This window comes from Carassius carassius, chromosome 36 (assembly GCF_963082965.1).
Source record: "Carassius carassius chromosome 36, fCarCar2.1, whole genome shotgun sequence".
NCBI classification, from domain to species: domain Eukaryota; kingdom Metazoa; phylum Chordata; class Actinopteri; order Cypriniformes; family Cyprinidae; genus Carassius; species Carassius carassius.
The window spans coordinates 5929899-5955714 of record NC_081790.1 but is presented as its reverse complement, the minus strand read 5'-3'; the positions used below and the strand labels follow the sequence as shown (position 1 = coordinate 5955714).

The window sequence follows — 25816 nt, the reverse complement described above, 5'->3', positions numbered from 1 at the left end:
GAACAGTAAAACATCTATCTGACAGATAAGAGCGAAACCACTGTAAGACAGAACCCCGAAGTCCTACACAAGACTCCAAGCGTGACAGAAGAATGCTGTGGTCTACTAAGTCAAAAGCGGCACTTAGGTCCAAGAGGATCAGAGCCAATGGTTTGCCAGAATCTGTGATAAAATATATGTCATTAAGAACTCTTAAAAGAGCAGACTCAGTGCTATGTAAAGCTTTAAAACCAGATTGAAAAACTTCATTAATTGAATTATTTAACAGGAAAGTTTGTAATTGTACCAAAACTGCTTTCTCCATAATCTTTGAAATAAAAGGGAGATTTGAAATGGGTCGAAAACTGGAGAGAGATGATCGATCTAGATTAGGTTTTTTAATATAAGGAGTTATCACAGCCTGTTTGAGGCAGACAGGAACAGTGCCTGTATGTAAGCACTTGTTAATGACTGACAGCAGGCTTGAACCCATAGCACCCACATTTTGTTTTAGGAAATGTGATGGAACAATATCATGTAGGCATGATGTAGGCTTAAGACGATCCACAATTTCCTTACAGGCCTGAAAGCTGAGTGGCTCAAACACAGACCATGTGACGGAATATAGTGGAATCTCTGGCAAAACATGTCCTGTCTGAGACATCTTAGATCTAATAGCCAATACCTTATTAGTGAAAAATAGGCTATCGAATACAAAGGGATTATTATTTTTTACAAAGGGAAGTTTTTATTGTGTTTTTAGATATTATTCTTTAATCAAAACAACCCAGCTGACGTTTAATTGAGATCAATTGGAATTCGGGATAAAACAACAACACCAACATGATTTTTGAACATTAGGCTACAAAAAAATGTTATACTCACATATAGGCCTATATATATATATATATATTATGGCTTGCCACTAAGATGGTAGTATTTATTACTGTAATTCCAACGTACTCTAATAAATAAAAATGTCAACTGTTGTGTAATTTATTATTTCAACACGTTTCTACAGCAAAGTTGCCCCTTACAGTCTAGCTAGTGCAAATGTTTTGAATTTCAAAGAATCGGTTCAAACGAACGATTCATTCACGAATCACACATTACCAAGTACTTCAGGACCTAAAAACACTGCACTCTATTAATGAGAGTCTAGTGGAATTTAAAATAAATATCATTTATTGATGTATAACCATATTATTTTAATTTCCCACAGAGAATAAACACATTTCTGGATCATCTGTTTTTTTTTATGTATTTATATATTTTATCAGAATAAATAACATTTACATTTATTCATTTAGCAGAGGCTAAAACAAATAAAATAATTAACATAACTTTACCAAACCTCCCAGCTGAGTTTTTCTTCTTCTTCCTGTCCTGTCCTTTTGTTGTTGTTTGTTCCCCAGGCAGTGATGTTGCAACTGAATATGGCTAGGTAGATAAACTCTGAGTGAAATTATAAGTAAATTATATCATAAGCATGCGTTGTGATCTCTTCACTAAGTAAAAAGCCTCCAGACGCAGAGAGCTGTGCTTAGATTGACTGACAGCCCCAATTCTCAGCCATGCTGTCATCGTTCTAAACATTTGGAGCAATGTCAAGTGGCAGAACATGCTGAAGATGTCTACATGTGCAAGATCCTCTGGGCACCTACCTCACAATTACACTCCCGCCTCTCTGAGTATATTGCTATAATCATACCAGTCCTCATTTGGGGCTGTCTATCCAGTCTATGCATAACACTGTCCTTTGCTCCCTCTCAAACATTTACACCTCAAGGCCTTTAGTGGATCCAGGGCTCAGCTGTGAATGATATGTTGCATATTAAATAAAATGCATTGATATATTGAACTTGCAGTACTGTCTTGCATTTTGTGGCATCTCTAAATATTGACAAATCTCCCCACAATGACTGTGCCACAGTAAAGTGGTCCACTTTGAAAATCAAGAGCACTCGAGAAAATCATTACGTAACATCATTATGTAAATTATCGACTTACTCTGCAGACATTGCCAATACTGTGAAGGGAACGATATGAGGCTGTTCACATATCTAATCAATCCACATAAATGCAACTGTGTTTAACATTTAATCTCATATTGTTTAATTTCCAGATGCAGGATTTGCTTTACACACTAAGAGAGATATGTTACTCTATAGAGTGGCGCATAAAAAGGCTTTCTGTGTTATCACGGGGAATTAAATATATATTTTATCATCGTTGAGGAATATTCATTTTGATGGTGATGAAACAATTCAGAGACCTTATTATGTAAACATCTTATTTATTCCACACATACACACACACACACACACACACACACACACACACACACACACACACACACACACACACACACACACACACACACACACACACACACACTCACAATAAACTGGAATTAATATTTGAGAATGAGTGAATATATGTTGTTATAAAAAGCACATTAAAACTAAAATTAAAATGATTTTTACTTCCACCCAAAGGGTAATGACTTTTCATAATGACAGTATTATTCCACTAGGGGGCGTGTCTTACATTATAAATGCTGAATCAACCAAACACTCAGTGGAAGGAAGCCATTAAAACTGAATTACTTCCTGACAAACTGAGAATTGACCTCCAGCTATTGAAAACCAACTTTCAAACACTGAGTGATGTTGATAAGATAATCTCTGACTTTTATGTTTATCAATTTATCTTAGAGGAGAATTCTATCTAAATAACTTATAAAATATGCATATGTTGATAGTAAAAGTTATTTATTTAGGCAGCTGTGGGCTTTACCACTGCAAAAGGAAAAAAATGCTACTACTGTAAAGAGTAGTTATATAAAATAAACTGAACATACTTCAACATAAACCATCACTCATTGTCAGTGTAATGCATAGAGATGCTGATGATGACCAGCACGGTGCAGACATGGAAATATACAAATGTTTTTTAATACTCTGCCTCTGAATAGAATAACCACATCCTGAGTTCTGAAGTTGCTGTTTACATATACATCTGGTTAACTGTTTTATATATAAATACATTAGATTGTTTCATAATTACCTCATGCTCTATACTGCATATTTTACAGTTTGTGCAGTGTTCGATTACATCTGTAGGACTAGTTATTTCAACATTACTAAACCAGATGGCCACGTTTAAAAAAGTCTGGGGACTGTAAGATTTTTGGATATTTTCAAAGACGACTATGATGCTCACCAAGGCTGCATTTATTTTAAAAAAGAATATATATATATATTTTTTTTTTTCTTTTCTTTTATATATATATATATTTATAATTATATATATATAATTACTATTCCCTATAGACAGCCTATTCGGCTGCATTTATTAAAAGAAGATATACTTTTTTCCAGTTTAAATTTGTTTAATAAATTTAATTTTAAACATGTTTTTGAATATAAAATGATATAATATATATAATACAAATAATATATAATCTAATCTGTAGCTCTGTATAATTATTGTGATGTTGTACTTCTTTTACCTATCAGCCTTAAAAAAAAAAAGCAATAAAAACTTAAATTAAAAATAAATCAATAATAATTATAAAAATATATACTGATTTTACTCAAAAATACAATTTCATGAAAATATTTTTAATATGGCCTAAATTAATAAAGATGAATACAAAAATGAAAATTATTTTTAAGGGTAAGATGAGGGAGAATTTTGTTTTATTTTATTAAACTAAACTATATACTCTACAGTCAGTCTGCAAGCTTTTGCATAAATCTGGACTTTAAACTTGGAGTTCAGCTTGTAATGTAAAGTATGCATACAATATGAATTATAGAGTATATATGTGATCAGAGATAGTAAACTATATTTAGCTTGTGCCTTCAACTGAACCTTTAGGGAAAAAAATAACAACATTTAGTTGCTATACAGCCTTCAGAGTAAAGAACAAAAGGCATTTATTTATATAATTCTGGAGTCTCTTTGGGACAAGCTGTTTTACTCAGGGCCCTCAGAGGTGTAGCAAAAGTGCAAGAGGAAGCATATTTGCAAAACCAGGGCAAGCAATTACCAAACCACCAATCTAGTCTGTCTTCTCCTCCTCCCCTTTTCCTTTCTGGCCTCCCCACAGAGGTTTTAATGGCCTGGTCTGGAGCCAGGAGCGCTCTGTGCTGCTATGCCCTGTAGGTACAAACCTCTAAAGCCCTGGATAGAGAAAGCCTGCTGTCACTTACTGTTAAGTCATGGTGGAACATTTGTAGACATCATAAACAAATAAAATCCAAACAGACAAGGACTCTCCTATTCTCTAAATGCTAAAGGCCTACAAAGAGATAATGAGGGAAGCTGTTCATTTGTATAAGAAAGAACCTTTCTTAGTGGCCTTGATTCTGAAAAGGGCTTTTCACACCGTGTTTAACCACAGGTTATCGTTGTTCTAAACCCCTCTTTTAAAGGGACATTTCACATTTTTAATTTAAAAGTGGGGTTGGCACTGCTTTTTATCAGGGGCTATGGTTTTGCACTATTATTGCACTACTTTGCAATGCAATGTTAGTATGTTACGGTTAGGTTTAGGTGCCTCATACCGCCGTAGAATGGCAATGAAGTGATAAAGAGACTTATGTCTTACCTTTATTGTCCAACAGAAATCCCACGTCAGAAGCATCACACTGCTTAAAAATCCCGGATATCATTACACATTACATTACATTTCTTCATTTAGCTGACGCTTTTATCCAAAGCGACTTACAATTGCTATATATGTCAGAGGTCACATGCCTCTGGAGAAACTAGGGGTTAAGTGTCTTGCTCAGGGACACACCGGTGTCTTACAGTGGATTCGAACCCATGTCTCTCACACAAAAGGCACGTGTCTTATCCACTGCGCCAACACCACCCCCATTACCGATTACCGTTAAATAGTTTTTTTCTTTTTTTTCTATAAAGATGAATGACATTTTAACACACTGTTTCATTGTTGTATTACAATTCCATGCACAACCTGTCCCATATTCCTCATCTAATTCTTCAGAATCCTGCTCCTCAGGGCACTCTTGTTCAGTCTAAACGCCACCTCCTTTTGCCCCACTTTTTGGAGTTGAAGCACATCAGGCCCGAAAACAAAAATCTAGTGGTCTGTTTTAAAATAGCACTCATTATGCTTCTCTCCGGATTCTGTTTTGGAAGAAGAAAATGTCAGTGTTGTAGCACGGTACCTCGGAGTGACATTTGGTTCATCCGTACCCTGCTATTTGTGGCTTGAAATGCCGTTTTTCCCCGGTTAGTCATATGAGCGACGCTAACTCACTATTTCTCTTGCACACACCCTTTCTTTCCTAAAAAAACGAACCATCAGCCATTATTTCATTATGTTTGAAAAGACATTTTAATAACTCTTGGCATCTGCGAACCTCAGATACATTTTACTGAAAGCATTGAAGTAAAATTAATCAAACAATATGTTTGCAATAACCTACAACCTCTTGCAGGGGTGGCATGCAGGCATGTATGGTGACCCCTGCTGCCCCAGGTGATGTAGGAAGTTCTGCTCAAGTTTAAAGAAAGATTTCAGGATCAGTAGCAACACAGGGTGAGGGGAAGGAGTGTGAAGGGGAGGGGAAGGGAGCTGAGATGGGATAGGAGGAGGAGGGGTGGAGGTGGAATTCTGTGGTTGGTGTTCTAAACTCTCATTCCTCTCTAGCTCTCAGGCAACACAAAGCAAGCATGACTGACCCCAGAACAGAAATTCAAGCTGAACAAAACACTGTATTAGGTGTAACAGCATGAACTCTCAAACAAAACCTGCTGTTCAGACAGGCATAAATTATTTAATAATATAATTTAATGATGATACCGGTTTCAATTTTTCACAATATTTTGCATACATTACATTTAAATTTTTTTTTTTTTTTTACATCATTATATCTTTGTTATTTAGATGCATTTATAGTGTTTAAGATTTTTTTAAGGTCAAACAACATCATGTTCAGACTGAACACAATAGTTTCAAAATCATTAATCCTGTAATTGTAGATTTTATTATTATTATTATTATTATTATTATATTTCATTTTTAGTTGTCATTTTCAAAAAAAATATTTTTTTTGTGTTTTTGTCATTTTCATTGTATTTTATATATATATATATATATATATATATATATATATATATAGTATTAGTTTTTTAAAATATCTATATAGTTTTTATTAAGTTGTATTGTTCTTTTTTTTGTTTTAATGATTTTAGAACTGCAACTTGAAACAAAAATGCGAAGTTTATTTACATGATTACACATTTTATATACTTTATTTGATTCCACATTACAAGTCAAATTTAATTAGGGATCAGATTTTTTGAATGATCCAACAGATTAAAGCAAACCCGTTGTTATGGATAATATAGTTCTATGGGTACAGGAAACATTGCCTTTTCCAAATAAACAGGCCTATGCTTCCTATAATTGCTGAGATTGAACAGTACTTTGACAACCGTTTAGCCCTTATTTTAGATAGCCCCCCAATACAAAGTCCATGGATCACCACCCTCATACACGCACACATATGTTTTAATAGGCAAAAAAAAAAATTATATATATATATATATTTTTTTTTTCTTTTTTTTTTCTTTACATATACTAAAGTGCTTTATTTGGATATTCTGTATTTTCTGTATTTATATATATATATATATATATATATATATATATATATATATATATATATATATATTTTTTACAGTTAATAAACCTTGACAGAAGTGTTTAGATACAAGCTAACTAAACTGCTATCACATAAAAAAGTTGTGGAATTTTCTGAAAGGTCTGTATCATATGCACATTTTAAGTTGAAATGATTAAAACTGTGCATTTTTCCTAATTTACTTTTACATGAAATCACATTTTCAACAGATTTGTTGGTATCTGGGTGCGTGGTAACATTTTAGGCCTTATCTCTTAATATGCAAAATCGTTGGTATTCAATGAGATTGCGTCATATTTAAAAGTTTAAAGGGGTAAGGAAAATGAAAATCTGCATGCAAATATGCAAATTTCTTCTTCATGTGTTTTGCTTTGGCTGCGTTACGTATCTGGATGCATGGCCACGGTGGACTGCGCCTCACTGTAACAACTTTTCGTGGTATTTTCCTCCCAGTTGAGGAGAGTTTCTATAGAGACGCCTCATGTTGCTGGTGTGACGGTTCCTGCTCCGGTGGAAAGTAACCAATGAGCGGCAGGAGTGCGGGTGTCTGGTTACTCCCTCTCTCGTCTCCAGCGAGCAGGAGGGCTCACAAGACGGAGACAGAGAGCTGAACCTCTCGGGCTGGAAGAGTGACTCGGCTTCCCAAAGGAACCAAAGACGCGCTGGCCGTTTTCAGCCGCTTTAAGATCATCTTAGTTTACGTGCAGCGTGCACGTTTCCACGCATTATTATTTAAAGAGAAACAAAGGAGTGCGGCGTAAACCATTTTTTAAACTGAGATCATGGACCTTACGGTCGAAGTAGTTCTTATGAAGTAAAACCTGTTGCCAGTTCGACTCGAGCTGGTTTTCCATATTTCAGGTTTGCTGGTGGATGTGATGCTGGACTCCTGTTTGCGCACTAGCTGGTAGTTGGAGCGAAGTTTGAAGTTGTAGGCCACTTATTTGAGAGGTAAGTTTATGTTTTAACATAAATGCTTTTTTGAGTTTGATGCTGCTGCTCGCAAAGTTTACCAGCGTTTATATTGGTCTACCCTATAAACCGCGCGAGCAGCTTTGCGCTGGCCATGAGCCACCAGCTTTTGGATTAGGAGAGCTTTTTGTGTATATTCGAGCAAAAACGCGACTTTTATTCGAGCTTTATCATCACAGACTTCAGAAAATTTCAAGAAGGCGTAATGTATGTAAAATATAACCGCTGAAGTTACAAAATATGTCAAATGTTGCACCGTGTTGGATGGTGGAGCACTTTGGAAGTAACCGCAGGTGTTTAAAACTCGTATCTGATGAAGGCCATTGGTACACTTGAACAATAGTTTGGTGCCTTTAACATATAGTTTCATTCAGTAATATATAAATGAACGACTTTTGTGTATTTATTTGGTAGGATTATTAAGGATATGTCGCTGTTTTGGCTCTTTTTTTGTACCGTGACCACCAAACCATCACATTACAGGTCTAGTGAATCCTTTAATGGGGAATTTTTAGTTATTAAAGTAAAAAAGAATGTGGTCTTAACACAAAAGATTAAAACTTACACCAAAGTGCAATGAAGAAAAATACATTTAATGACTATTGTACACATGAACACCATAGTACATGATGTGGTAATGAAAGAGAGTTTAAAATTTTTTATGTTGTGAAATCCAGGCCTAGTTTTGTGCTGCTTGTCAGTATTTCAATGGATTGTTACCTGACATAGAAATCCCAATTTCAGTAAAATCACATTTATCAAATCCGGTAATCCCAAATGACCTGAAAGTAATGTAAAAAGTGTAATTTCAGTAAAAAAGTTATAATCACAGACCAGTACCAAGCTATGTTACCACCAAAGTACTTTTTAGAAGATTGTACTTTGCTTTTTATATCTTAATGACCACATCATCAGTTTGAGAAACCTCTCATCCTCAGATCCACTTCGGCTCGCCAAAGCTGTCATTTGAGAGCTGAAACTTGTCATTTTTAGTCTGTTTATATCTCACGATGCCACTCCTGATCTAATGGCAGGAGGAACTGTCTCTTTCCAGAGTAAACATGAGCAGTTCTTATGAAACTGCACTGTGTGGTTTGCAGTTCACAGAATTTGCAGTAAAAGAGCAGCTTCTTGCACAGAGGTATGTTCCTGACAGTGAGGGTGTCTGATTCATCCAGCCATAGTCATAGGGGCCAATACGAGTTCTTGTTTTCTTTTGTGTGGTGGTCCGAAGGTTTGTTTTATCTTCCGCGCCTAGCTCAATGGGTCTTTTGTTTCAGGTCTCCATTGCTTACATCTGGCTTTTGCGAATCTGGCTTGGTAATCTCGCCTACAGAAACATCTCAAAGTTCATTTGTGCAGGACAGGAGATGGTTCAGACTTACTAGTCCAACTTTGACAGTTCAGTCTTTCCGTTTTAGACTGTGTTTTGAGCACTTTGTTGGAGCAAAATTGGATGGATGTGAAAGTAGGCAGACGGTGAAAGCGGTTTACCTACGTCCAGTGCATGAGGTCACCTTTGGCTGTCTGAATCCAGCTGCTATGTATTTTGGTGAGCTACGAGCCTGTCAGATGGATTATGGTGCTTATTATGTGATGTAACAGCCATTTGGATGGTGCATTTAACAGGTGACTTGAGGGTAAGAACGTGCGTGAGTGCTGGTTTGCTTGCTAGCAATACATTTGTGTAAATGTTTATTCAGTTTCCTAACATTTGGTTGAATGGGAAGCTTCTGTAGGCGACTTTGAGAAAGTGTCTCAGTCTTGGTCGGCGTCTGGTTTCACTAAAAGCATAACATAAGTTTCAAGTTATTTTAAGCAGCTTTGTGTCCACTGGTTTTTCCACTCGTGATCTAAAGAAGATCTTTCTCGCTAGATTGTGAAACGAGTCGAACGGAAGTCTCAGTTTTGATGGCTGCCTGGATCAAACCCCACCCTCACACCTTTGATGCTAATTCTGCTCCTTCAGTGTGTTATTTTGTTCAGGCCTGTCTCCACTGAGGAAATTCCATCTCTGCTGAACCACAGTTCAGTGCACTTTTACACGCCAGGCGCGCACAGCTCAGGTTTTTGGTCCGGCCAAATTCAGTCATCTATGTGAGGTGTTTTTCTGGAAAGTGCATTTGTAATCTCTTTTGCACTCTGCGTTGTGCTTATTCTGAGAAAATGCTTTTAAAAGCATCTTTATGTTCTACCGACAGATTTAGCCTAGTTTTCTGTTCTGAGTCGGTGCTGATGCATATTTTTAATGATGTCTTGGAATTAATGGATTTTTGATCACAGAAATAAAGCTTTAGGCTAAATATTTTATAGAATGATACACTACTGTTGAAAAATATTCAGAGTCAGTATTTTTTTTTTTTTTAAGAAATAAATTACTTTTTATTCAACAAGTATGAATTATATTGATCAAAATTTAGATTTTTGTTACAAAAGATTTCAATTTCTTTTGAATGTCTTGTTCATCAAAGAATCCTGGAAAAAGTCAGTTTCCACACAAATATTAAGCAGTTTTGAGGATAATATCAAATGTTTCTTGAGCAGCACATCAGAATATTAGAATGATTTCTGAAGGATCATGTGACTCTTAAGTAGGCCTGTCACGATAACAAATTTTGCTGGACGATAAATTGTCCAAGAAATGATCACGATAAACGATAATATTTTCGTTCTAAAACCAGTTTCAACTAATATAATGATGATGGCATAATAACGCAGGTACACCTTTTCAAAGATCAATAAACTTATTTTATTTTATGGCAGATTCAGAGCAAGAAATACCAACATGTTGACTTTGTGTGGCTTAAAATTAATACATGTTGTGTGTTATATTATGTTTATGCCAGTTAGGGATGCTCATATTGACTGTTTAACCATTAACCGAAAGTAAACATTTTGACTGATGGAGGGGCCGTTCACGTTTTTTTTGTGCTCAAGTTCGTTATTTCAAATGCGGTATGCGCGCTCAAAATGGAAGAGACGCGGTGCGATGCGCTCGTTTTTTCCAGGTGCGTCCGCACCGCATCTAGTTAAAAACAACTCATCTTTTCAGAATGACGCAAGCGCACCATGTCATGTGCCAAGAACCAACTCAATCAGCTTCCTTCGGGGTGAAATGTTTTTGAAAAATGGGGGCACCCAAACACTGCAGAGTTTTGACTTTTCTTCGTAAATAAATCCTGTAGCAGAGTTACAGCAAGGGTTTTTCGGTGGTGGAAATCCATTACTGAAATTTCCTTGTTGTAATTGAGATCGCAGCTGATGGATGCTGAGCAACAACAGACGCCTCAGGAGCGCAACTGCCCGAGCCGTTGGAAAGTTGGTGAAAATGATGCGTGCATGCTGTGTGTGTGTGTGTGTGTGAACTCATTGGGCACGCTGGCACATGCAACCACACACCTACAGACATATTTAGCGGAGCAAGCCAAATGAAGCGAGCGGAAAATAGGCCGATTTTGACAGAAAGTGCAATGAAGTTACTTGCAAAATACGCTACACGGTATTAAAATAAAGTATAATAGTTGTGCAAGTACAATGCAATATCACTTGCAACGCAAACATCCATAAGCAAATGAAAGGCGCTTCCCAAAGCTGGTCACTCTAGCGAGACGTTATCTCTTTATTCGTGGGACATCTGTGCCATCGGAGAGGGTGTTTTCTGCCGCTGGCTGTCCACAGGCTACGCTCCAGACTAACCCCACATCATGACATGTTACACTTTTTAAATAAAAATTTAAAAAAATTATCGCGGCCAAAAATATTATCGAGCTCATTTTTTTTATCGTGCGATTAATTAATTCATCGACTATCGCGACAGGCCTACTCTTGAGACTGGAGTGATGATGATGAAAATTCAGCTAGCATCACAAGAATAAATTGTTTTCAAATATATTCAAATAGAAAATGGTTATTCTACATTTTAATTATTTCACAATAATACTGTTTTTACTATATATATATTTTTTATCAAATAAATGCAGCCTTGGTGAGCATAGGAGACTTTAAAAAAAAAAAAAAAAATGTTTTGTAATGTTTGATTTGACACAAATAAGTAGACTTATTTTTGTTTTAACATGATGCAAGGGTGATGTGGGTGGTTGGTTGCCGGATGTTCCTGTGTTGTTGCTAGAGTTAATTTTTTAACATATTTTCTTGTGTTGGGGGGATGCTTGACATATTTTGGGGTTTTCCAGGATGGAAACTTATTGAAAGCTGGTATAATGTGCATTCTAGTGGGATATAAAAGTCAAACTGGGCTGCTTTCCCGGGCACAGTGTATAGTACCTTTGGTCTAAGCTCAACACATGGCGGACATCAGTGCATCTGACCCAGAGAAGACTTGCGAGTGGGCAGTTTTATTCCGGAGGCCTCTGGTTTTCTCCATAACTCTACTTAAGAGTCTTAATTACTGATCACACCATTGGGAGAAGAAAAAAGACTGTGGAAAGCACCCACCCACACTGATCTGGGATCAGAGCCGCCCTATGTGAATCGCAAACTGTACCATTATGAAATGGATTGCAAAACTGACAATGAATCTGAATTAAAGGGAGGATCTAGCAAACACTGAATGTACAAATGGTTTTGGCATTGAAATAGATTGGGAAGGGTGGAAGTATAAAACATATACAATGTTTTTGCTAGTGATAGTTAATTTCGCAATAATTTAAGTGCTTTAGTCATTGAGTTTCCTGCATTAACTTAACTGCATTCAGAACAGATCAGGAATGTCAGGAACATCAATTATCTTGGCATTCATTATAAACAATATTTATTATAAACACCAAACTTTAACAAATTTATGTTGGAAAAGAACTCCATAAATAAACTTAGGCTCCCATAATGTAACTTTGCATGTTTCATGTAATTCTATGCAAATTATGTAAATTGACGCATGTTTCAGATGATTAAAAACGTGATTTATTGCAGTAGATTATTCTTCACTGTTGTTTATTATTATTATTATTTTTTTTTTACAAATGTTTTACTATTTAACTTCATAAATTAAACTTTCAAATACTGACGATGCTCATGAAGGAAAGAAAAAGAGAAAAAAGGGGGAGTTGTTTGGCATAATTCTGGTCCCCACAGAAACCTTGTTATTAGTAGAAATGGGAGGAAGTAGAGTAGTAAGGTCCAGAGTGTAGAAATGATAGGAGCAATGAACATTCATGATGAACTTGCACTAGCAAATTGGTGGAATAGGAAGAGAGAGAAGAAGATCAGGGGCTGGGTCAATCTTTCAGCTAAGTAGTGACTCATCCAGGGTAAAAGGGAGTTCTACCTTGTAAAAGTGTGTGTGTGTTTTGTTTTTGCTGCTGAAAATATGCACTGATTCATCATGGTGCAGTAATCTGGTCCTTCCAGTCACCTGTGTTACTGCAGGTAGAAGTCTACTGTTCTCATCTCATATATATATGTGTATATATATATGTATATGTATATGTATGTATATGTGTGTGTGTGTGTGTGTAGTCTCTTGTGCTCTTCAAGGCTGTATTTATTTGATAAAAAATACAGAAAAAAATGTAATATTGTGAGATTTTTTCAATTTCTAATTGGTTTTCGGTTTTAATAAACTTTAAAATATTATTTTATTTCTGTGATCAAATCATCTTTACTCAAGTCTTCAGTGTCACATGATTCTTCAGAAAACATTCTAATATGCTGATTATCAGTGCACATTTTACAACAAAAATGTTTTGAAAATTTTTATATGTATTTATGTAATATTTAATATAATGTATTAACTATATTTTATTTTTCATTTATACATTTAGAAGGTTTATCAGTGATGCATGAATTTTTGCGGAAATATATGTTTATAGTGTTATAGAATATTTATAATATTCACAGTGTTCACATCAACAAAATTAGCATATTTCAGTCTATATTAATTAATTATTTGGTAAAGTGCATTCTAATGTTTGTTTCTTGACATCATTTGAAACCCACATGCCATTTTTAGCTCATGAACCTCCAGTTGATAACTAAGCTATTGTTTTAAAGCCGAAATGTGAAGAATTTAATTGAAGGAAGCATTGTTGCATCTGATCTGGGAAAATCGGTGTATGAGCCTTTCCTGGCTCTAAAGTTTTCCTTATTTTAACAGACAGAGTAAGAGAGAGAGGTAACAAGATCCAGCAAAGGATTCTGGGTTTTTTTTTTTTTTTTTTTTGCTTTCTCTTGGCAAAAGCATCTCCAAGAAAGATTTTTGGCTCAGCTTACTGGCATCGAGCTGCTTTTAGAATTACAGATGCTTTAACCGGGTCCAACCACAGATTAATGTTATGAGAAAATGAAACATCCTCTCTATTGGGCTTTGCTGTTCCGTTGGAAACTGTTAGCCCATGCTTCTGTTTTTATTTGACCGCTTCTAGAGTTTTATTCTTGAATCTGTGTTTTGCCAAGTTCTGCAACAAAATGGAAAATACTGAAATGATGACTCCCATCTCAGGCATTTATGGGAAAAACAGAGCGCCTGTATCATCTGTAGGTGGGTGAGCAAGACCAGGAAAGTCTCCTCTGGGTGAAGGGTTTCGCGCGCATGACACATAATATTTCAAAGATTAATCCTTTTAAAATCCTGGTTACTCTGAGCAGGAAAACCCTGACCACGCTCATTGTTTGTGTTTCCTCAGCTCGCTCGGGACTCTGGGAATAGCTTGGCCTGAATCTACTATCCATTGCAGCTCTTCTTTCAGTACTGTCTAGTTAAGGGCTTTATGTTTCATGTCTCACCTCATTGCTGCTGCACTGCTTCATATTTTAAAAGATCTATAGACCATTAATGGAAACTAATGAGCAGGTTGGTATAAAAACAGCAACATTTACATAGCAATCAGAATATGTATTCAATATAGTGGAATGCAGGGTATTATGGTTAACTGAAACCATAAAATGTAAATTTATGTTACTTAAACATTAACTGAAATAAAATATACAAAAGCAAATAAAAAAAAAAAAAAACACTTTATTCTATTTTATTTTTTGATGTACTAAAATAACTGAAACTAGATCTGAAATAAAAATGACTAAAAACAATGAATACAAATTTAAAACATGAATGAAATTAAAATGAATAAAAACTATATTGACATATTACTTACAATTAAATACTATTAAAATGACATAAACGCAACAAAATTAATAAAATATTAACTAAAATTTAAATATTAACAAAATATAAAAAAAATCTAGTTCAAAAAAAAAAAAAAAAAAAACTGTTATAGTAATCGTAATGAAATTACACTGGTGGAATGTAATAATTTTATATGCAAACTATGGTTAGCTAATTTTAAGGGATTATTTACAGTAAGGTTCAGTAGCAACAATATTTATTATCATTATAAACTTGACTAAAGTTACTAATGGACATCAAAGACACATGTTTCAAATGAAGCTCAGTGTTACAGAAGTAAGTTAAGGTTGTGTTTGTGTGTTTTTGGTTGTGAGTCAAGCACTGTAAAAACAGGCTTTTCTTCCTTCTCTAGAAACATTTTCCCCAGACGTGCAAGATTTCTTCTTAAAGTGATTACATACCACATAACCCAAATTCCCCTGCAGTCTGAAGCGGTTCAGTGCTGCTGGATGCTTTTTAACATGTTTAGAAGTATGTGCCGTCACGCATAATGACTAGGAAAAGACACATTATTGAAATTTGCATAGTGAAATAAACAAACACTTGGATCTGAGAGCTCCCAGGATTGTTGGGAAGGTCTAACACATGCTATGTTGGGAATGGAATGTTAGCGTCCTGCATACTGTGTGCTATATACTGAATCCTGCATGCAGTATGTAACACATTGTTCACACATGACTAAGTTGCATGTTTAGTTTAACACACAATAAGTACAGTTATATTGCATTCTAATTTTGTCTAAATTTGTATGAACTGTTTGCTAATATTGCCTCTGGATAATTTGTTGCACATAAAAGGAATATTCTGCATTCATCTTAAAATAAGTTCAATTAGTGACAATGTTGATTAGCACAAGATAATCATTTTAAATCAAAGCTAAGGTCAGGCGTTTAGATTGTGACCAAATTTGTGGAGTATTTTTTTTTAACAATAACATTGTGTTATTCTTTAGGATTTGTATAGTTAACTAAAACTAAAAGTTAAAATCATAAAATAAACAAAAGCTTTACATGAAATATATGTACTTTATATAAAACAAAAATCACATTTTCATTTCAACTTGTACTAAAATAACTGCTAAATCTTAAATACAACTTTATAGACATTAAAAACAAAACAATTACAAAAACAAGGAACTAAAATTAAAAATTAAATGAAAAATTTTAAAAACAAAAATTGAAAATTTTCAATTAAAAATATTTTAATATTATAGCAAACTATAATAGTGTGTCAGTGATATTAAAATAACATTGGTACACATGAATATTGTTTTCTTGTGACTATACCGTTGAAACACTGTATTCAGTGTTTCTTTGCCCTTGTAAGTGCGTCACTGTAGTTTTTGTTAAGAAAATAAGAGACAAGCAGAAGTTTTTTTTTTTGCGGTAATCAATATTATGCCACAAGTGTTGTCAATTAAGCTTAGGAAAATTGACCACTGGGAAATCAAATTCAGGTATTACTTGTCATGTGAGTATTGAGCTTGTGCAAAGCTTAGGTAGTTTCCCATTCTGTATTTGCCTGAAACTTTTTATCCCAAAAGACTGTTGTTGGATTTGATCAGTTCATGCGTTCCCTGGGAATGGAAACCATGACCTTGAATAAAGCCCATATTCTCACACATGTCCTGTCCTGTTCCACTGTGGCTGAGTGTACCGGTGGGAATGAACCAGTGCTCCACAGCCCCCCGAGAGACTAAACATTCCACTCGCTGCCTGCGCTGGAATAACAAAAGCAGAGGAAAACAATCTGCATACGACAGCCCCCCACAGTAAGGGCTAATGAGGCGTACGGGGGTTCTGGAGCTCACTTTCCTCTCCTCGTATCCCTCTTTCAGAGAGTCTCTCATCCCCAGTGAGCATTCCTGCATAAATATGCGCTTATCTGTGGCGCTTTCTCTCTCATGTGACCTGCTCTCACTGCTGGGACCTTGAGTATCTCAGATGGAGGCTGATTGCCACGTCTTTATTTTAGTGCATTCTAGTGCTGCAACGACGCGTCGACGTCATCGATTACGTCGACTACAAAAATACGTCGACGTGTGTGAAATGCGTCGAGGTGTCACACTGTTTACATCTCGCGTAATGGCATACTGGGAATGGAGAAAGTTGCATTCTATAACAAAAAAAGAACACTGTTATCAAAAGTATGGGAATACTTTAAAGGCCCTTTGTTCCCTTTGCAAAACCAGTTTTGGTGTACCACGGCAGCACAAATGCGATGCACGAGCAGAGGAAAACATCCTGGCGCTCTCCGGTGTTACGGTTTAACTGGTTACCGTGTGATCTGGGGACCAACTTCCTGATTCAGGTCTCTGCTGCAGATGTGATGGAACAACCGCAGCAGATTCGGCGATTCTAAAAGCACAAACTGATGTGATATTATTAAGTGTCTAATAAATGCAGACTTGCTCATTGCATGATTCTAATATTCTTGTAAAGATTACAAGTTATTGGTATGATCACCCGTAGCGGCTGAAGTAACGATAAAATAAAAAAATAAAGTCTGTGTTAGCGCAGGTTTCGAACACGCTTTCTCCTTCTTTCCAAAGCGCTCGGGCAGTTTGCGCCCCTGGGGCATCTGCCGTTGCCAAGCAACCATGACACGCTCTCTCCATGAAGACGCGGAAATTTCAGCAAAGGATAAATGGATTTGCAGCACTAAAAATCGCTTGCAGTAGCTCTGCTACTAAATTTATTTCAAAACGGCAATCCATATACAGCTATGATCAGCTGTTCCCTCATCTTAGCTGAGCTTTCAACGTTGTTACGGGAAAGGATAAAACTGATTGGTTAATTCTTGTCACATGACACGCGGTGCGCTTGTGGCATTCTGAAAAGTTGAGATGTTTTTAACTCAATGCGGTGCGGATGCGCCTGTTTTCGTGTGCGCGTCGCGACTGCGTCGCTTCCATTATGAGCACGCATACCGCGCGCCTGCATTGGAAATGAGAAACTTGTGAATATGTGAATGGCCCCTTAAAAGACAGCGCGCCGTGAGACAACAGTCACAAACCACTGAGCTACCCCGAATCAGCAGATCTCTGGAAACCATGCTAAACCATAGTAGAACCCTGCCTACATTTTATTTCATGATGTCTCAGACAACTGTAAATTTGTGGCTACTGTGGTTTAATTATAAACGCGATCGTAAACTCATATTTACCATAGTAAAATAATTTTCTTTGCCTCTTTATTTTTGCATACTGTAAAAACTTCATCCACATTGGTTGAAAAATGAATAAAGGTTGAAATATTATATTAGAAGTTGTACTTATATTTTTTTGTAAAGTTATATAAAGAATTCATTAGCTAATCAAAAAAAGAACATTAGATTAATTGTTTATTGTAATAAAAATAATCGTTAGAGTAGTCGACTGAAAAATGAGAGCGAAATCTGCTTGAAAATGCTGCAAGCAACACCCCTTAATCAAGGTTTCATGGTCACACGATTGCTTGCTTTTTCATTTTTATCTTTCTTTTTACATGTTTTTGTTGGGGGGGGGGGGCTTTGTAATATATAATATTAACTATATAATATTTATGTGAAATTATAATTTTATAATAAAAACTATATATAATTATTATATAAACTCTATATATTTAACTGTGTGTGTGTGTACGTGTATATAGTTTATTTATAATTAATAACAAATGTAATTACAATTATACATTTATAATTAATACATTTTATAAAATCTTATGAAATTAACACCCAACACACACACACACACACACACACACACACACACACGTGTGTGTATATATATATATATATATATATATATATATATATATATATATATATATATATATATATATAAATAGGTGTTGTATAATATAAAAATATATTTAATATATAAACATAACACATTTTTATTAAATATATGCATTTATGTGTTTGTATTTATATATACATAATAAATATACAGTTATACAGATGCATATATAAAATTTTGTATTAATGTAATACCAATTTCTATAATTTTACATTTTTATAATTCTGTTACATACATTTATAATTATAAATAAATTGTGTAAAATATTTATAAAAAATTATAATTTTATAAGAAATAAAAAAATTATGTTCTTATTTTAATTGAATGGATGAATAAATAAATAAATAAATATATATATATTTATGATCCCCAGACTTGACAGAAGACTGAGAGAAGTCAGAAATGTGCTCTGATGACAGTCCCCTCGGACCCACTTTATATTAAGTGGCCTTAACTACTATGTACTTACATTTTAATTAAAAAAATAAGTACAATGTACTTATTGTGTACATACATGTTTTTACATTGTACTTATATTTTTAAAAAAACTACATGTAATTACATCTGTATTTAATTTCTGTAATTACATTTATAATTACACTGTTGACCCATACTTTACACCTTAACCCACCATTAAACTTACCCATACCTCCAACCCTCTCCCTAACCTTACCCCTATCCCACCTCAATAGCAGCAAAAGTGTTTTACAATACAATATGAACACAATAAGTACATTGTACTTATTTTTTATGTAAGTACATAGTAGTTAAGGCCACCTAATATAAAGTGGGACCGTCCCCTCTGATGTACCACGCACTAACTGAAAAGTCTGACTCCACAGTTCAATTGAAATGTAACACAAATATTTGGGTAGCCGCACTTAATGCCCGCTCAAAAGTAATCCCTTTAACCCTGAGCTTCCCCTGTCGCTCTTGCCTCACAGCATGCTGGGATTTCCAGGGGTTAACAGCTATTTGTAACTACAGCTGGCAGCAATGCAGAGGTTTGGACAAAATAACGAACAATTTCACTGCAGGGAGTGTAACTGACCCAACCCTGACAATTAAACCTGATGGGACACAAGTGGCTTCGCTTGTTTTATGACGATATGGTGAATGTTGGCCAGTTTGAATCAGCTGTACAATTTCAGGAGTGTTTTTCTTTTCAGAATTGTATTTAAAATGAAATTAATCCCAGGTTTCTCCTCACCTAGTCTGTGTGGTATTCTGTAGAGATCTCGCTGTGACAAAAAGCATGCACACAGCATGACATTATGCAAGCTTCAGGAGAGAGGATGAATAAACAGCTCTTCCTGGAAGAGCATGTGCACACAAGCACGAATCACAATAGTTTGATTCTTTTTCTACATCAATTTCTGTTCTTATATGTGAAGTATGGCTGCACGATTAATCGCATGTGATTGTCATGCGTGTCTCCTTTAGTAAAGCTGGTTCAGTGATTAGTACTAAATATCCATCAACTGCTTTCAAATGTAGCGGCTCTTAATATACAGAGCCGTAGTTCGCTGACAAGCTGTGCAATATCTTGTAATACATGTCTTGTAAAGTAACCCGTTTTGAATCGAAGTTAAAGTGAGGCATTTCAATTTTTGGAGGCTTTAAAAACACACGTGATGCTTATAATTTTATAAACGCTCTTAGAATAATTCATTTGTTAAAATTATTATTTTCTTTTTTCTTTTTTTTTCTTTGGATAAAAGCATCTGCTAAATGCATGAATTTAATTTTACATTTAATATAATATACTATATCTGCTTTCAGTTCAGGATGCGTTACATAATCATTACGTAATCATCTCATTGAATTAAAACAAGTTAACACTTGTTAAGGTCCTTGATGTGTGTATGTACATTGATAATGATTGTAAGAATAACATCGCTGTGTTTTGTGACCCCACAGGCAGCATGCATGTGTCTCTGGCTGAGGCGCTGCAGGTGAGAGGAGGGCCACTGCAGGAGGAGGAGGTCTGGGCCGTCCTGAACCAGAGCGCAGAGAGTCTGCATGAACTCCTCCGCAGAGGTAAACCGCTGTCCTGACTCGCAGTGCAGTGATAACATCTCTCACCGGTACCCAGCCACGCAGGTTCAGATCACGAGGCATTGGGATGGCCGAGGCAATCTGAGACCTTGGATAGCAGTCTGATATCTTTGGAGTGCAGAAGAACATTTGTTGATAAAACATTTCCAAAGTATTTAGCGATCTGCTACAAATACGCAGGTTTTTTTGCAAATGAAACAGACTATCTGGCTTTCTTTGGTTACAGTGTAAGCCATAAGGTTATATAAATGCGGTGTTAATGCCAGTCATCCGAAACTGAAGGATTATGAGGCTGAAATTGCTGAAAATAATATTTGTAATAATAATTATAATATTTATTTCTACTTATTTAATAAAAATAAACAATTAAAAAGGGCATATTCGCCGTTGGAATCAGTGAGTTGTAATTGTGAGAAGAGTCTCCTGTAGAGCATGCAGTATGAATTCTGCAGGTTTAAGCAGGTTTTTTTTTTTTTATGAAACAATCATCTGTGGTCTCTTCAGAACCTGGTAGGTTATGTTGCCAAGCAACATGCAGCAAATACTGACTTATTGTGAATATGCTGAAAAATCTGACCTTGAGTGTTCCAAACCACTAGTGCGGTGCCATTCAGATTGTTTTTGTTGTCTTGCAGAGTATTTTTCTTAATAGTTTGTGGTATTTTGGAGATTTACATTCCATTTCGGCCATTATTGGAATGATCTGAACAAAGATTGTCTCGCTGTCTTTGCTTTTCGGTTCCTTTTTTGTCTCTCCAATACTTTCTGCTTTCTTTCTGTCAGAATTTTTCCTCGTTCACCTGGTTTCTCTGGTTTGGCCAGTCTGTAGCATTTTGCGGTTTTCTTCAACTTGAATTTTTGTACTTCTTTCCCAATTGTATTGCTCCTTGTCATTAAAGCTTGGTAACTGTATAAAATGTCCCAGTTTGACATTTCAGATGGCATCCAATATCGTTTTAATTTCCACTCTACAATTATCCCATTGAATTTCATGTGCTAACCTTGTGTTTGTGTGTGACGAATATAAAAATTGACCATGGTGGCCATAATTTCCATCAAAATTCCTATTAAATATTACATGCTACTGTAGGTAAAATATGCTATCTGATTTGGTAAGCAAGTGCACTAAGAACACTAGCAACTGCATAAAAATGTGCTAACCATAAGATCACCTTAGCATCCACAAATGCGGTAAAATGCTCCTTAAGAATCACCTAGCAATCCATTAAAACAGAACACTTTAGCAACCACATAGTAATGGGCTAAACCACTTTTAACATCTTATCAGCTATGTAGCAATGTGCTAAATCCCTCAGGACAAGACAAAAGAACCACATAGCAATTTGCTAAAAACAACAAACACACTTTAGCATCCTTCCAATGTGTTAAACACAAAGAACACCATAGCAAACTTGCTAGCAATTTGCTAAGAACACCCTAACAATTGCGTGGAAATTTGCTGAACACAATCAACACACTTTAGCAACTGCATAGCAATGTGTTAAACTTTAGGAAAACCTTATAGAAATTCCTTAAAAACAAGCAAGATTCACTCACATTGTTTTCTGAAAATTTACAGATTTAGCCATTTGTAGTCAAATCTTGTTGTAATTGTAAAAATCTGTCATTTGTTTTTGGTGACTGTGGCTAATATAAGGTTAGCATAGTTTTACTGTTGCAATAATCAGAAGTAGTTTGGTATTTTGGTTGGAGCCATAGTTATCATGGTGGTTTTTGAAAAGGAAGCTAAACTTGCAGGGATTGTTTGAAATGAAAAACAATTAAAACTGAGGCTATATCTGTCTTTATGTGAATTCCCTGTGGCAAATAAAAAGCAGTTTTCCCTCAGACCACAGCTATGTCACACTTCCCATGCAGTTACCTCACAAAATGTCTTTGAATATTGTTTTGTTTTGTCCCTTTCTTACAAACAATTCAAAGCCATTACGAGCTTCAGCTGTGACGTTATCAGTACGTTCAACAGGATTCTTTTGTAAGGTGGTTATTCAGTCTGTACGTGTGTTTAGCATTGTCTTCTGCCAATTCACACCTGTTTAAGAGTGATTAGAATAAATCTCTGGCCTCCTCAAAAGCTGTCAGTGGACCAAAAATAGCATTTATCAGTCTGATTTAAAGAAGTGAGTCTGTGCAGAAAAGCTTTTCTATCTTCTGGTAACACTTTGGTGAAATTTCTGAGAAGGCTTACTCAGCCTTATGTCCGTCTGCTGTCCCTCTGAATGGCTGTGTGGGCTAGTGTTGTGTGTCACCGCTGTGAACAAAAGCCTCTTTATTGTCCCACAGCCCGGTTTCGTGAAGAGCAGTTTGGTGGGCAGTTTGAGATGATGGCAGCTTCTCTCGGCCGATATCTGCGGACGTTCACGCACAGATCTTGAGACTCTTGACATGTCTTTCTAACAGTCAGGGACAATTCTCGTTCTGTCAGCATCGCAGACAGTCGTTGCCCCTCTTTATTCTGCAGAACTGGCCAATAGCCAGTAGGGTTTGAAGCGTAATTAGGCCCCTTGTGTTCAGGGTCAAGGAGGCCGATGATGATGATAAAGATGATGTAGCTGCTTCGGCATGAGCTCGCAGGGGGATCGAGGACTCTCCTCGTCTCACACTAGCTTGTTATCTGGCCTTGAGTTGCTCTGGGCGAACACTTGCTGGCTAAGGGCCCTCTTGACTAAGTTTGCAGAAATTCTGTGCCCTGGTTCGAGAGTCATGGGACGTGATTTGAGCAAGTCAGCAAAATGACCTTATATATTTGGAAACCCTGAGCACTTGTTTGTGAGAAGTCCTGAGTTTGCTTTGTATAGCATGCTGTTTTAATTTGGAAGGTGATGCTTGTGTCTTTTTAATAAAAAAACAAAAACAAAACAAAACAAAAAAAACTTTTGCTGTTCCAGTCCAGTGTGCAGAAGGGTGATGCTTTATTAGTAAAGAGATGAGATTTCCAACTTCTGAAATAAAAAAATATATGCAGTAATTCAGTTCTTTAAAACAGAGTACTGGATAACCGCTGTTTCAGTTTTCAAATTTGTCTAAATGGTACTTGTTTCCTTTTTTGTAATTATGAAGTTAAAAAGTAATTTACTAGCAAATTAAAAGTGGAAATTGTTTCTACACCATTTGTTTTGTGTAGTGTGAATATATACAGTATATAAAAACAAACTTTTCTTAGTTTGTAAATATATGTTCATAATATTATACATATTTACATTTTACTTAACCTGAATTTTATTAATGTTTTTTTTCTTATTCCATGTTTGGATGGAAACAAACACTATTTAATCGCACAAAGAAAAAAAATATATATATATTTTTTAATATAGAAAAGTAGGAGTTAAAAAAAATTCTAGCCACATTTTCAATTTCATACATATCAAGGTTATCAAAATCATCAAATCATTATTTTTTTTTTTTTGTGTTTTATGTATATATACATATAAGTTTTCATCTGTATTGCTACAGGTGATACACATCAAAACCATTTTTGAATATTTTTAGTTTTTTTGTTTTTTGAAGGTTGTTTAGCATGATATAAATAATGCAAAAGTTTCCACCGTTGCTTGCATTTTAAAATGAGTATTGGGTTATGCAGTAATCCTGAACATCTAAAATATATATATATATATATACGATGTCTCGTAAGTATCGCAATGTCAACAGTCAGGTAACAGACGATTATCAACATTATGGGAAAAATATTTTACACAGACCCATACATACAGTCAACATACAGGTCTATTGCATGCAAGAATTAAATAATTTAGTAGGAGGAATAGGAATCTAAAAGCTATTCCACATTCAGAAATCAGATCAGATGAGTAAGATCATTAATCAAATTACTTATAAAATGACATTTGGATTCTGCTTCTTGATTTCTGTATGCACATTTATTGTGCTTTCAAAAAATTTAACTCACTTCTGTACTCCTGCATTGTTTTTTTCTGTATTTTTCTGATTTTATTTAAACAGACTGTATAATCATGAAAAACCACAAACATGACAGTTTAAATTAAAATACACAAATTTCTTCAGTACATATTTCAGTGCAGTATTTTTACAGATTTTTTAAAAACAGTGTATACATTATAATTACGTTTAAGTAAGCTGAGATATAGCACTATACTTTAATTCATTTGCAACAACACTTTGTAGTTTATAGGATGATGGCATTCGTAGGCTTCTCAGCTCGCCCCTCAACATGCATGCGTTCAGAGTTTCGGCAGCCCAACACCGAATATTATATTGTTGTATTTTGATAAATACAATAAAAAAAATGATAATTACAATACAAAAATTACATTTAAATTACTCCTAAATAAACAGCCGTTATTTTTGTTTTATTAAAAATGGCCAAAAGAGACCTCCGAACTAGTAGGCTATACCAGAAAAAAAACACCTTTTTGCTCAGAATTCGTTTTTAATACCTGCATGATTTCAATTACACATGATCAATATAAAAAAGAATGGGAAATGTCGGAAAATAGGCTTATAGTAATTTCTTGAATGAAACATGACATCAACATGCATTTATCATTCTTACAATCACCGCTAAAATGTCCAACTTCACCATGATGAACTTTAAAATTGGGTTTTATTATTTTTCCTCACAAAAAGAAATTATTTTCAAACATAAATTCAACAGCAAAGCTAATATTTTCTGATAGTTTGGGCACAAACTAAGAAAAAGAAAACCAAACTTTATGGCAATAATTAAGACCAAACTTAACATGGTGGGTGTTTATGGTGCGTGTCGGCATTGTTGGGAGTGGTGGAGGTGGGGCTTAAGTGACAATATTATCGCATATCGCAATATTTTTTAAGGCTATAATCGATAAGATATTTTTGAAGTCAGTAGACACATGTTTGTTGCAGTATTTTCACTTTATCTTATGTAATAAGAAGTTTCCTGCTTATTCATGGCATTTGTTCAAATAATCTTATTTAATTTTATTTTCTCCTTGGTAGAGTTTGTGATGCTATTTTTGGCTGTGACCTCATTGGGAACGCCAGTAGATGACTGGGCTAGTCTCTGATAGGACAGATAAAACCTTATCAGATAGACCCCTTCTGAGAGATTTCCAACTGTTCGTCAATTTCCCTCTCATTATCAACTACTGACTGAGTTTAAGTACGCCCACATCTCCAGCTTTTAGTAAGAAGTTTTAGCATTGAATGCCAAAGATTGGTATGTTA

General features: G+C 35.3%; 1 protein-coding gene across 6 annotated transcripts in view; it reads left to right on the top strand.

Annotated features, from left to right (window-relative positions):
• Window positions 1-7070: 7070 nt before the first annotated feature.
• Window positions 7071-25816, top strand: part of LOC132116995 (tyrosine-protein phosphatase non-receptor type 13-like) — a 67810-nt gene continuing 49064 nt past the window's right edge. For 3 of the 6 annotated variants that reach the window (XM_059525960.1, XM_059525957.1, XM_059525959.1), the window contains exons 1-2: window positions 7072-7616; window positions 20477-20596. In XM_059525960.1, coding sequence (XP_059381943.1) covers window positions 20482-20596 — 115 coding nt within the window. In that variant the 5' untranslated portion in view covers window positions 7072-7616; window positions 20477-20481. Of the gene's footprint in view, window positions 7617-20473; window positions 20597-25816 lie in introns of all 6 variants that reach the window. The other 3 variants (XM_059525958.1, XM_059525955.1, XM_059525956.1) reach the window with 2 other exon arrangements.